Here is a 12400-nt window from a genome sequence, read left to right as displayed (position 1 = left end):
TATTTACCCACATATTTGACATAGCGCGCCTCGTCTCGTCCCAGAGCATGAAAATTAATGGTTAAGTTGTTTTTATTTTTTTTTTTTGGGTATTTGATTACAAATTGAAAAAGAGAAACAAAACTAAAATTTCTAAAAGTGGAAGCATGAGAACAATCACTCTTTCAACTGTAAATCAACAACACTAATATTTGTACATTTTGATCTTTACTGTCAACTAATCATATGTTTGAATTTACTCATCTCCAAAGTTAACAATTGAAAGAAGCAAAAACGCAAAGTTGGGTTAAAATGTACCGTGGCTTCGACCTCATCCACCTCCATTGGGTTGAAGATGAAGAGGCCAAGTGCAGGTCTGTGAGGCTTTTCATCAAACAGCTAAGGAGCACTGCAGAGAGAACAACGCAGATACACCCAACTTCTAATCACTCTACCCACTTCCAAACCAACAGATCTCTTTAGATTTCACTCTCGAAACAAAGGGTTTCCATTACAGCACAGATTCAAAAAGAAAAACCAAAAGGAGATAGAGAGAGAGAGCAAAAGAGATTTTGAGTCTGTCAGACCACCGCGCGACCAACCCAGGAAGGCAAGCCTGCCCGAGAACGATCATCTACAGCCGCAGGACCGGAAGCCCATGAGCCGTTAGTCACGCTCTAGTCGCACAGCAGCAAATCATCCACCAGACTTAGGTTCTTGTCTCCTTAGAACTCAAGGACACAGTTGTACAACCTATAGAACAGATCCTGTTCAAGTAAGGTCGTGCCCTAGTGCCCACATCTTTTTATTTAAATAATGATATTATCATTTGCGAATTTCCGATGTGGGATATAGGGCTCATTTATTTAAATCCAAACTCAACCCAAATATATTCCTTTGAAAGAAAAAAAAAAAAAGAAAAAAAAAAAAATTCAAAATTGAATGTTTGGAAAGACGCGCAAAGTAAAATGGCAGATGAGATGGTGGCGCTCTTTCTTCTTCTTCTTCTTCTTCTTCTTCCCTAGATCGTCTGCTTCTCTTACTCGCTTCCACGGCCAAGAACCATGGAAAACGATTGCACGGCTGTGGAGATCAATGGCCTTCCCACCTACGATGGAAGGTACATCCTCTACAACGTTCTCGGCAACTTATTTGAGGTCTCCGCCAAGTACTCCCCTTCAATTCAGCCTGTTGGACGCGGTGCTTACGCCATTGTTTGGTACTTCTTTTCCTCCTCTTTCGTTTTTCGCTTTGCTTCTAAGTTCTTCGATTTTATTTTGGTATATGCTAAGATTTTGATCATCGACGAATTCGGAGACGAAAGATGAGGTTGCGATAAAGAAGATAGGGAATGCTTTTGATAACTGGGTTGATACCAAGAGAACTCTTCGTGAGATTAAACTTCTATGCCATATGGACCATGAAAATGTATTTCGCTCAAATAAACATTCTTCATTTGGGTGCAAATTTTGCTATGCTTTAACATCCATTTATTGCTGTGATTTGTTCTTAGCAAATTCCTCATATCCAGGTTGAACTTCAGCTTAATTAGTGTTTAATTTTGAACTTTTTATTTATATGTTTCTACTTCAGCTCTGTTTTTCTCATGCCATGAACAGATTTAGTTAATGTTTAGTTGCCCTGGGGACTTATTTCATTCTGCCATTGAAGCATAATGATCTGTTTCTAACTTCCTTTCAGATTATAAAGATCAAAGATATAATTCCTCCACCAGAAAAGGAAAAATTCAATGATGTGTATATTGTGTATGTATTAATGGACACTGACCTGCATCAGATCATTTGCTCTAGCCAAGCTCTAACAGACGATCACTGTCAGGTAAGGGACACTTACCATTCCAGTTAGATCTTAGCAAAAGTTTGTTTCAATTCTTAGTACAAAGTTTTTATGTTGATTATGATCTTGTTGGAGGAACAAGAAAGATTTGAAACTGTCTTGAATGATTTTATGTTTGTTGTTTGGACAGTACTTCTTATACCAGTTACTACGAGGTTTGAAGTATTTACACTCTGCAAATGTCTTGCACCGAGATCTAAAACCAGGCAATCTGCTTCTCAATGCAAATTGCGACCTCAAGATTTGTGATTTTGGATTAGCAAGAACAACATCAGAGACGGATTTTATGACAGAATATGTTGTAACCAGATGGTATCGAGCTCCTGAGCTACTACTTAACACCTATGAATACACTGCAGCCATAGATATTTGGTCTGTTGGATGTATTCTCATGGAAATTCTAAGGAGGGAGCCACTGTTCCCTGGTAAAGATTATGCGTAACAACTGGGGCTTATAACCGAGGTACTTGATCATTGTCTTCCAATTTTCTGCATGATGTTTGAAATTATGCATTCAAACGCTGAGGTGATGTGAGATCCCACGTCGGTTGGAGAGGAGAACTAAACATTCCTTATAAGGGTGAGGTTAGATGCGTTTTAAAACCTTGAGGCTGACGGCAATACGTAACGAGCCAAAATGGACAATATCGGCTAGTGGTGGGTTTTGGGCTGTTATAAATAGTATCAAAGTTAGACATCGGGCGGTGTACCAGCGAGGATGCTAGGCTCCAAGGGAGGTGGATTGTAAGAGATCCCACCTCGGTTGGAAAAGGGAACGAAACATTTCTTATAAGAATGCGGAAAACCTCTCCCTAGTAGATGCATTTTGAAACCGTGAGGCTGGTAACGGGCAAAAGCAGACAATATCTGTTAGTGGTGGGTTTGAGCGAATACAAATGTTATCAAAGCCAGACACTGGGCGGTGTGCCAGCGAGGACGCTGGTCCCAAGAGGTGAATTGTGAGATCTCACATCAGTTAGAGGGGGGAACAAAACATTCCTTATAAGGGTAGTAGACGCGCTTTAAACCCGTGAGACTGACGGTGATACGTAACGAGATAAAACAGACAATATTTATTAACGGTGGGTTTGAGCTATTACATATAGTCAATTTTTAAAGTAGTAGTAGTCAGTTTCGTTAACTGCCTAAAATGTTATTTGCATATGTTTGCTGCTCTTCCTGGTATTATTTTTATGGTTTAATACTAAAACATAGTTTTGTTTCTTAGATTGTGAGTTTATGTTCGAGTATAGTTTGCTTTTCGTGCCATTGGGTTTGGTTTGAAAGATCAAACATTTAATTTTGGTCCTTAAACTTTTAAAATTGACATTAATTTTTATAGCTCAGAAAATAGTTTTAGTTTCTTATTTTAATTATAACAATTTGTTAAATAATCAATAATAAAAATAATAACGAAATTAATCAAACGAGTTATTTTATAAAGTTTTAAGAAAAAAAATATTTAAAGAAAAATTAAAACATGTCGGCAAGTGGGTCCCAACAAAAGAGGACGATTTCGTGTACAGGGACCCACCTAACTTTGACTTTGTCAACTCTCTCCTTTTTATTATTATTATTTTTTTAATTTGATTTTACCTCGGGATTGAATATTGAACGGTGATCGGGGCGGCCTACAGGAGAGTATGGGAAAGCGCAACAGAGAATAATTCCCTCCAAAAATAAATCCTCTGCGAACGAGCTCAACGACACCCTCTTCCTTTCCACCCATTCAGAACCAAGAGGCCGTTGACCAACAACTAAAAGACAAAATCAAGATTTTTTTTGACCTCCAAACTTTTTTTATATTTTTTATTTTAATTTCATCAAATTATAAACTTAAAAAAATATTTCAATTTTAAAAATTTATTAAATATTAGTTTGAAATAAATGTATTCTCCTTTAATAATTTATGCAATATGTATTATGAAAAGTTCATCAAATAAATAAAAAAAACATTTTTGTTTTGTTGAAATTCATGAGATTTGACAAAATTATTTAATAATTAATTTGTTTCTAACCTACTAAATTAACAAGTTTATAGATTTTTCTTTTTTTTATATATATATTTTTTGTTAAAATTAGTAGACTAATTAACCAGAATTGAATAGAGGGTAAAGATGCAACAATTATTAAATTTATATTTATTATAAAGACAAAATTGACTTTTTGTCGGAGTAAAAAAAAATTATTAAATTATAAATTTAGTTTATTAATTTTAAATTATTTAAAATTCATAATATATTGTATATACAAAATTAAAATTAAAATTTATATCTAATAAATAAATTATTATTTTAAAATTTTGAATTAATAAAAGATGATTAAAATATATAAAAATTTTAACTTTAAGAGACTGAATTAAAAGAAAATAATCCTTTTTGTAGCATATTATCTCCCAAATATAAATAATAATAATAATAAATAATAAATAAATAAAAGAAAACAAAATGTTTAACCTTCTCTCTCTCTCTCTCAGTTGACTAATTACAACTCTCTCTCCTTTTACTATTTGAGAAGTTGAAACATAACGACATTGTAAAAAGACCAGTTCTGTCCTCAACCAACTTCACTAATCTCAGCTCCACGGCAGTTTCCCACTGATAAGTAGTACGTGGTGGCCTTACGTGATGGAAGAACTCTGCAGCAATCCCTTCTTGGTGACTGCAAATTTGAACATTGTTATTCACTTAGTTACAGTAGTGATGACTTGAAACGTTTAATCGTGTATTACCTTTTGCCATCGATAAGGATCGGGCTTCTTGACGACGATGATAGAGTGAAGCTTGTCGGGCGAGGGCATTTTCCAACGACAAGACGGGTGACGAGACTTTTCACGAACATACACACCAATGATCTGTTTTTTAGCTGGATCGTAACGGGTACTTCCCATGTAGAAAACAAAAGGCTTTTGACAAGGGTGTTTTGTTACAGGTCTAGTGTTGAAAGCGTAAGCGGTGTAATCTGCTCTTCTGTACCAATTGAGGAAGGTTCTTGTGGGCATTTCTAACTCTCTTGGTGACATTACGCCCCTTAAGATTTGCACTACGTACCCCCAAGAAACAGAAATTGACCAATAACGTTTCTTATCGTAACAAATTGATTGTTGCATTATACTCGACGAGTCGAGTTTTGACGCTTGGAATAGACGTTGAAGGCTCTTCACTCGAGTCATTCCAGGGAAAATTGGTTCTACTACGTCAAGGTGGTGAAGGGATAACAATGGAGTCACTGGATGAGCTCCTAACAGTCCGAGTAGATCTCCGTACACATCATACTACACCAAGCAACACAAGAACAATAAACAACAAACCTGATATAACATAACGACAATAAAGAACAAATTTCCATGAAAGCCCATTATAAATACTTGATGAAACCCTGGTTCTCGAGTAAGTGGCACTCCAAGCTCAGCCATACACGCTTGAATTCGATCATCGCTTCCATACAAACCAGGGTACCTATCAATTCAAATATGCTTAAAGATTAATGATATCATCTCCGAAACTAAAAAAAGGAAACTACGACCGATCGTACCGTTGAATACACTTATCTTGCATCTTCTCCAACTCTTTGGCCAATGGATAACTTATTGCAAACCCTCCCCCTCCATAAGCCATTGCATAAGAAAAGTATATATTTTGAACATGACTCTCAGATGAGCTCCCAATGTAATAAAACTGCCTATGATCATACTTTGACAACACCCTCACAACATTCTCAACAATAAAAACGGTATCATCATCCCCCATCACAAACCATCTCACATCCTTCAACCCCAACCTAAAAGTCTCCGAAACAACTCTCGAAATCCGCAATGCGGATCTTTGTCCTTGTCGGTTCGTATATTTGAAACGTGACGTGCTACTCGAAATCCGAATATCGGGTAACCCTTCGTTTCTTCTAGTATAAACTTTTTTATCCAACCAAACAACCCCTCTCGTTTGCTTAGGTCTCCACCATAACTTTATGTATTCTTTCCTCTTCGCCCATAGATTCGAGGACCCAGCAATCCCAAAAACGATGTGTTTCAACCCCGCGTCGTTGGGTCGCGACTTCAAACGAAGTGGGTCGGTTATCGTTTGGTCTTCTTCTTCTTGTTCTTGTTCTTCCTCTTCTTCTTCTTCTTCATCGTCGAAAAGGAGAAAATTATTGTTGTTGTTGTTGTTGGTGGTGGTGGTGGTGGTTGAAGAGACGTTGGCTAGTGTTTGTAAATGTTCTTCGGTCGAGGAGTCGAAAATGGTCGAACACTCTTCGCGGCGGTCGACCGTGAAGATGTTGGTGGAGTACAAAACATAGAGGATGAAGACAATGAGGAAAATCCAAACAGCAGTGTTTCTTGGTCCTCCTAGGAAGGCTGTGAAACGATGATGTTGTGTAGAGGATCTGGACCAAAGTGAAGAGACAGGTTTTTTTTCAGAATTTTCAAGTTTGTTCTTGTTGTTGCTTTTGGTGTTTCCCATAGTTGTGGAACAAGATGTTGGATCTAGAATTTGTTTGATTTGGATCAAAAGGAGTTATATTTGTTGGACTTGGTAATATTAATAGAGCCTACTTTTGATGCTGATAATATGGGAGGAAATTGTTTTGAGTTTGTGGCTAACTTTCACAAAATAATTGCCTTTCCTTTTAAATAAAAATGAAACAAATCCATTTAATTTCCAAATGGGTATCTAAAATCATGATATAAATAATCTTAGGTTCGGTTTAAATCCATGTAAAAAGACTAAAATGCCCCTCCGTCCATCATACGCCCATTTCTACCTTAATTTGGTTTAGTGCACGACTTCCTCGACCCATGTTCTTTCCCTTCATCTTGTTAGGATTGCGCAGCTCACATACTCGATCTAGATGTAGAACATGAAGAACGAAAGAGGGAAGATGCATATTATTGATACATCAGATATCACTCAACGAGAAAGATTGCGCAGCTCACATACTCGATCTAGATGTAGACCGTGAAGAACAAAAGAGAGAAGATGCAACCTAGTTTCGGTTTCGATCCATGTAAAAAGACTAAAATGCCCCTCTGTCCACATACGCCCTTTTCTCCTTAATTTGGTTTAGCGCACGACTTCCTCGACCCATGTTCTTTTCCTTCATCTTGTTAGGATTGCGCAGCTCACATACTCGATTTAGATGTAGAACGTGAAGCACGAAAGAGGGAAGATGCATATTATTGATATATCAGATATCACTCAACGAGAAAGATTGCGCAACTCACATACTCGATCTAGATGTAGACTGTGAAGAACGAAAGAGAGAAGATGCAACCTAGTTTCGGTTTCGATCCATGTAAAAAGACTAAAATGCCCCTCCGTCCACATACGCCCTTTTCTCCTTAATTTCATTTAGCGCACGACTTCCTCGACACCTAAATGCTTTAGGGTTTTACGTGTTTCGTGCTTGATTTGCACGACATAATTTGTCATATCTTAAATGTAGAATTTTGCATTAATCTCCTGTGCACAAGCAAGATTAAGATTTATTTTTGAGTCGCGAGTAGAATTTTGTTAGATATTCAAATATTTTCGTCTTTTAATTATTGTTAAAAAAAATTATTAACATAAACTAAAAATTTAAATTTAATACGTTAATGTATTAATACAAAAATATTCACTAATTTAAAAAATATTGAGTTTTTTTTTATTTTATTTTAAAATATTGTGTAGGTCTTTTTTCCCAAAAATTTTCACTTTTCTTTTTTAGGAAACCCATTTTAATTTTTAAGCAAATTTTTAAAAATTATATTTTTTTAGTTTTTAAATTATATTTTAAATACATTAATGAAATGTAGATTATTTATTTAATTAATTAATTATATATATATATATATATATTACATAGATTATTATTATATTTATTTTGGAGAGTTCCCGAGTTTTATGTTTATAAATAAATTAAAAGTGACAATAATTAGCCAATCAAAAGCTCTTCCATTTCAGCTCGACCGTTAAGTTTCTAATCTACTAAACGTCGTCGTTTTGAGCCATTGACCTTTGGTACCCGCTCTATAGTCCCTTCTAAACACAGATCTGATTCGAACCCGAAATTTGCGTCACAATGGCTACTCGAACTCTTCTTCTTCTTGTCATGGCTGCTCTTCTTCTCTTCTCCAATTCCGTTCTCTGTATTGGAGACTCCCCTGCCAAAGATTCGGCTGCCAAAAGCACTGAAGACGACGATGAAGACATCAGCTTCCTGGAGGAGGCGGATGAGACTCATGCTTCCAGTCATCATCACCTCCCTGATTTTGATAAGTTTGAAGGAGGAGCTGTGGATGAAGGTTTTGGGGACTTGTCCGAGTTCGAGGACTCGGAGGGTGATAGGGATGAGTACAAGGCGCCGGTGGTGGATGACAAGGACGTCGTCGTCTTGAAGGAGGGTAACTTCAGCGATTTCGTGGAGAAGAACCGGTTTGTTATGGTGGAGTTTTATGCACCATGGTGTGGACATTGTCAGGCGTTGGCGCCGGAATATGCTGCTTCTGCCACTGAATTGAAGAGCAAGAACGTGGTTTTGGCGAAGGTTGATGCGACGGAGGAGGACGAATTGGCGCAGAAGTATGATGTTCAAGGATATCCTACTATTTATTTCTTCTCTGATGGAGTTCACAAACCTTATCCTGGACAGAGGACCAAGTAAGTGTACTGAGTTGTAAGATTTGTCTGGCTTTGTTTATGGATTGGAAATGGAGCGAATGCTCGACTGTAGATTTGTTTCTTTTACTTCGCGTTCTAGGTAATGGAACTGTTTGCAACAAATGTGTTCATGAGTCAACGTTATTTTACATCCTTGATCTGTGTGTGTTCTCTGTTTACGATAATTACCACGTCTTTTTGCAGGGATGCTATAGTTTCCTGGATCAAGAAGAAGATCGGACCTGGTATTTACAATATAACTTCAGTGGAAGACGCTGAACGCATTCTGAACTCTGAAAGTAAAGTTGCTGTTGGTTACCTGAACTCCTTGGTGGTGAGTTTACCTGGTTCTGTTTCTTGTATGCGTTTTTCACTTTATATGCTTGTATTTATGACCTTTGATTGGAATGGAATGGCATTTTCTTCGATTAACTTCATGAACTGTTGCTGTAGTTTCTGTAGCTCAATGGATAAATCTGTACGGATACTTGCTATTTTCTTCACGATCTAGTGATGCAATTTGACAGGGTTCTGAGAGCGATGAGCTTGCTGCTGCTTCAAGACTGGAAGATGATGTCAACTTTTACCAAACAGTGAATCCTGAAGTGGCAAGGCTTTTCCACATTGAAGCTTCAGCAAAACGCCCTGCATTTGTATTGATTAAGAAGGAGACTGAAAAACTGAGCCGCTTTGGTTAGATTATTACTTTTGTTTTTATCAATCACTTCAAGGTTCTGATTCCCTTATTTTATATATTTTGGCTGGATTGTGATTTCTGAGCTTCGTTGTGATACAGATGGCGAGTTTTCCAAGTCTGCAATTGCTGAATTTGTATTTGCCAATAAGCTTCCTTTAGTTACAAAGTTTACTAGAGAAAGCGCACCATTGATTTTCGAAAGTTCAATTAAGAAACAGGTATTGTAGCATAAACATGCTCCTTGAAATGGCTATCACCTAGAAACGCCTTTGTCTATGAAGTTCATCTCTAGATTCCTGTATCATTGACACATTTGTATCATTCTGTGCCCAGTTAATTCTATTTGCAAGTTCAAATGATTCAGAGAGACTCATCCCCATATTTGAAGAATCAGCAAAGTCTTTTAAAGGAAAGGTATAATTGTTGATAAGTAGATCGTTAATAATTAGCTTTCCCAGGTTCCCACCCCAACAATTGGATTGCTAATAAGTAGCTCTAACTTTGACTATGAACAGAATAAGGTATTGTAACTACATATTTTTATCCCTGAATTGAGAAAGTAACCTGGTAATCTTTGAGTCTAGCCTCATCACGGTCCTTTTGTTCCTCAGTCAGCATTGTTCCTTCCTCTGGTTCTGAGAAACTAATCTCCACCACACTCCATAGACCCTTTGCTCTGAGCAAATTTTCCATTGGCTCATTCCAATAATCATAGTAATGCTCCGTCAGCATTGTTCCTTCCTCTGGTTCTGAGAAACTAATCTCCACCACACTCCATAGACCCTTTGCTTTGAGCAAATTTTCCATTGGCTCATTCCAATAATCATAGTGACCATTGAAATGCGGGATATTTGCTAAACTTTTGTCTTCACTCATACTCTCTGTTTGATCACTCAAAGCTTTGGGCTTCTCCAAAAGGCCTTATACCAATGGAGATAGTATTCTTTACTTATAAACCCATGATCTTCCACTAAATTAATCAACGTGGGACTCACTCCCAATAATCCTCAACGGTCAGGCTCAATGGCCAGGAATATATGCTTCCATTAGCCCGTAAATTCAGCAAATTGCCTTATTTGTTTCTTGTAGATATTAACTAGGAACTGTGAGATGCATTTTTCTGCTGGATCTCTGTATTGTAGTTGCACCAATTTTCAGTCCAAGGGATGGTTTCTGCATTTTCTTTCTAAATTTTTGTGTGTTTGATGCAGATTATTTTCGTTTATGTGGAAATTGATAATGAAGATGTTGGAAAGCCTGTATCAGAATACTTTGGCATCAGTGGAAATGGTCCACAGGTGATCTTTTTCATCATCTCTCCTATAAGTATTTCCAGATACGACTAAGGACATGCTTGCATAACTTTCAAGCTTGAGATTGGGAAGTTTAAATTTTATTTTATATAGGTTCTTGGCTACACTGTTAATGAGGACAGCAGAAAATTTGTGCTTGATAAGGAAGTTACCTTGGAAAATATTAAGGTCCGGCAATTCATCTTCCTTCCTATTCCCTATAAAGAATACCTTGTTTATTCTTTCTGCTCATCCCAATCACTCTTATAGGCTTTTGGAGAAAATTTCTTGGAAGACAAGCTGAAACCCTTTTACAAGTCAGATCCCATTCCTGAGACCGTAAGTTGAGTTAACTCACTCGCCCTGACAGTATAACTTTACTTCCCATTCGATCAACAAGCATTTAGATGTTCCCTTAATTCATGCAGAATGATGGCGACGTGAAAATAGTGGTTGGAGACAACTTCAATGAAATTGTTTTAGATGAATCAAAGGATGTTCTCCTCGAGGTACCGAGTAAACCAACAAGCATTTAGATGTTCCTTCTCATGGTTGTTATTTGTATACTGATTTAGGTTTCCTGTCCAGATTTATGCCCCTTGGTGCGGGCATTGCCAAGCGCTGGAACCAACTTACAACAAGCTTGCCAAACATCTACATGGCATCGATTCACTTGTCATTGCTAAGATGGATGGCTCAACAAACGAACATCCCCGGGCAAAGGTATCATGATTTTGTTACCTTTTGTTGGTATGCTATTAATTAATACAATTAATAGGGTTAGGAATCTCAGACCTCTATAATAATATGATATTATCTACTTGAAACATAAGCTCTCGTGACATTATTGTTTATTTCTTCAAAAAGGCCTCGTAACAATAGTGCAATATTTCTTACTTATAAACTCATGATCATCCTCGTAATTAGCGAATGTGAGACTTCTTTCCTAACAATTCTCAGCAATCCTCCTCTTTAACAAAGTATACCATAGAGCCTCCCCTGAGACCTATGGAGTCCTTGAAGAACCTCCTCTTAATCGAGGTTCAACTCCTTCTCTGGAGCCCTCGACCAAAGGACATCCTCTATTCGACACTTAAGTCACTTTTGACTATACTTTCGAGGCTCACAACTTTTTTGTTCGATAATTGAGGATCCCATTGACATAGTTAAGTTAAGGGCATGACTCTGATACCATGTTATGAATCACGACTCTCCACAGCAATAAAAATGCCACATATCAATAGAGATGTATTCTTTACTTAAAAATCCATGATCATCTCTTTAACCATCCTCAACTAATACAATTAGAAAATAGCTGATGGTTGGTTTGATTTTACTCACCTTTCATTTTTTTTTTCTCTCTCTTTGCCATAATTCACCTGTCTCTATATTCTGGAATCTGGATGGAACATATAATCTTTTAAACCTATGATGATGTTCAACGTAAACTTCTTACAGAGTTGCTCTTCCTTTTCTCTTTAACAGTCAGATGGATTCCCAACAATTCTGTTCTTCCCTGCTGGAAACAAGAGCTTTGATCCTGTAAGTAAACATCATTATATCATCTATCAGTTCTTATTCTCACTTTACTCTTGCACCACGGCACCGCTTGCTCTAGAGAAGTGATCGAATCCATTTTGGTTTCTAGATCACAGTCGAAACCGATCGGACAGTCGTGGCCTTTTACAAATTCCTGAAGAAAAACGCATCAATCCCTTTTAAGCTACAGAAGCCAGTTTCGAGTTCAGAAGGCAAATCTGGTGATGATGCCAAAGAGAGCCCAAAGAGCAGCAGCGTCGGCACCACTGACGTGAAGGATGAATTGTGAAGACAAACTTATAGTAGTTTTGTAAGTTATGCTTCGTTTATTCCACTTTTTGTTGCAATGAAATGAGAGGCTATAGATTGAAGGAAAAAAAAAAAAAAAAAAAAAAAAA

The 12400-nt window shown here is 37.2% G+C and overlaps 3 protein-coding genes and 1 non-coding gene across 4 annotated transcripts; 2 read left to right on the top strand and 2 right to left on the bottom strand.

The window, feature by feature from the left end:
* Positions 1–554: 554 nt before the first annotated feature.
* On the bottom strand, positions 555–764 carry LOC111452908. The gene has a single exon (XR_002712183.1). It is a non-coding gene; the product is annotated as a Plant small nucleolar RNA U3 (small nucleolar RNA).
* A 124-nt stretch (positions 765–888) lies between these two features.
* LOC111452296 (mitogen-activated protein kinase homolog NTF6-like) lies at positions 889–2415 on the top strand. Its single transcript, XM_023092936.1, has 4 exons — positions 889–1202; positions 1282–1407; positions 1681–1818; positions 1967–2415. Exons 1-4 carry the CDS (start codon positions 1044–1046, stop codon positions 2276–2278), a joined length of 735 nt encoding a protein of 244 aa, XP_022948704.1. The 5' UTR covers positions 889–1043; the 3' UTR covers positions 2279–2415.
* A 1977-nt stretch (positions 2416–4392) lies between these two features.
* On the bottom strand, positions 4393–6296 carry LOC111452518. Its single transcript, XM_023093286.1, has 4 exons — positions 5371–6296; positions 5204–5294; positions 4568–5110; positions 4393–4497 (listed from the first exon to the last, which is right to left on the bottom strand). The coding sequence occupies exons 1-4, from the start codon at positions 6294–6296 to the stop codon at positions 4393–4395; spliced, it is 1665 nt and encodes a 554-aa protein (XP_022949054.1).
* Positions 6297–7847: 1551 nt separating this feature from the next.
* On the top strand, positions 7848–12374 carry LOC111452062 (protein disulfide isomerase-like 1-4). Its single transcript, XM_023092592.1, has 12 exons — positions 7848–8474; positions 8679–8808; positions 9002–9167; positions 9271–9389; positions 9505–9585; positions 10383–10469; positions 10578–10652; positions 10734–10802; positions 10892–10972; positions 11052–11186; positions 11949–12005; positions 12112–12374. Exons 1-12 carry the CDS (start codon positions 7897–7899, stop codon positions 12289–12291), a joined length of 1758 nt encoding a protein of 585 aa, XP_022948360.1. The 5' UTR covers positions 7848–7896; the 3' UTR covers positions 12292–12374.
* The last annotated feature ends 26 nt before the right edge of the window (positions 12375–12400 follow it).

Source organism: Cucurbita moschata, unplaced genomic scaffold, assembly GCF_002738365.1.
Source record: "Cucurbita moschata cultivar Rifu unplaced genomic scaffold, Cmos_1.0 Cmo_Scf00014, whole genome shotgun sequence".
Classification (NCBI taxonomy): Eukaryota; Viridiplantae; Streptophyta; class Magnoliopsida; order Cucurbitales; family Cucurbitaceae; genus Cucurbita; species Cucurbita moschata.
The sequence above is the reverse complement of the archived record's forward strand: the minus strand, read 5'-3'. Positions and strand labels throughout refer to the sequence as shown.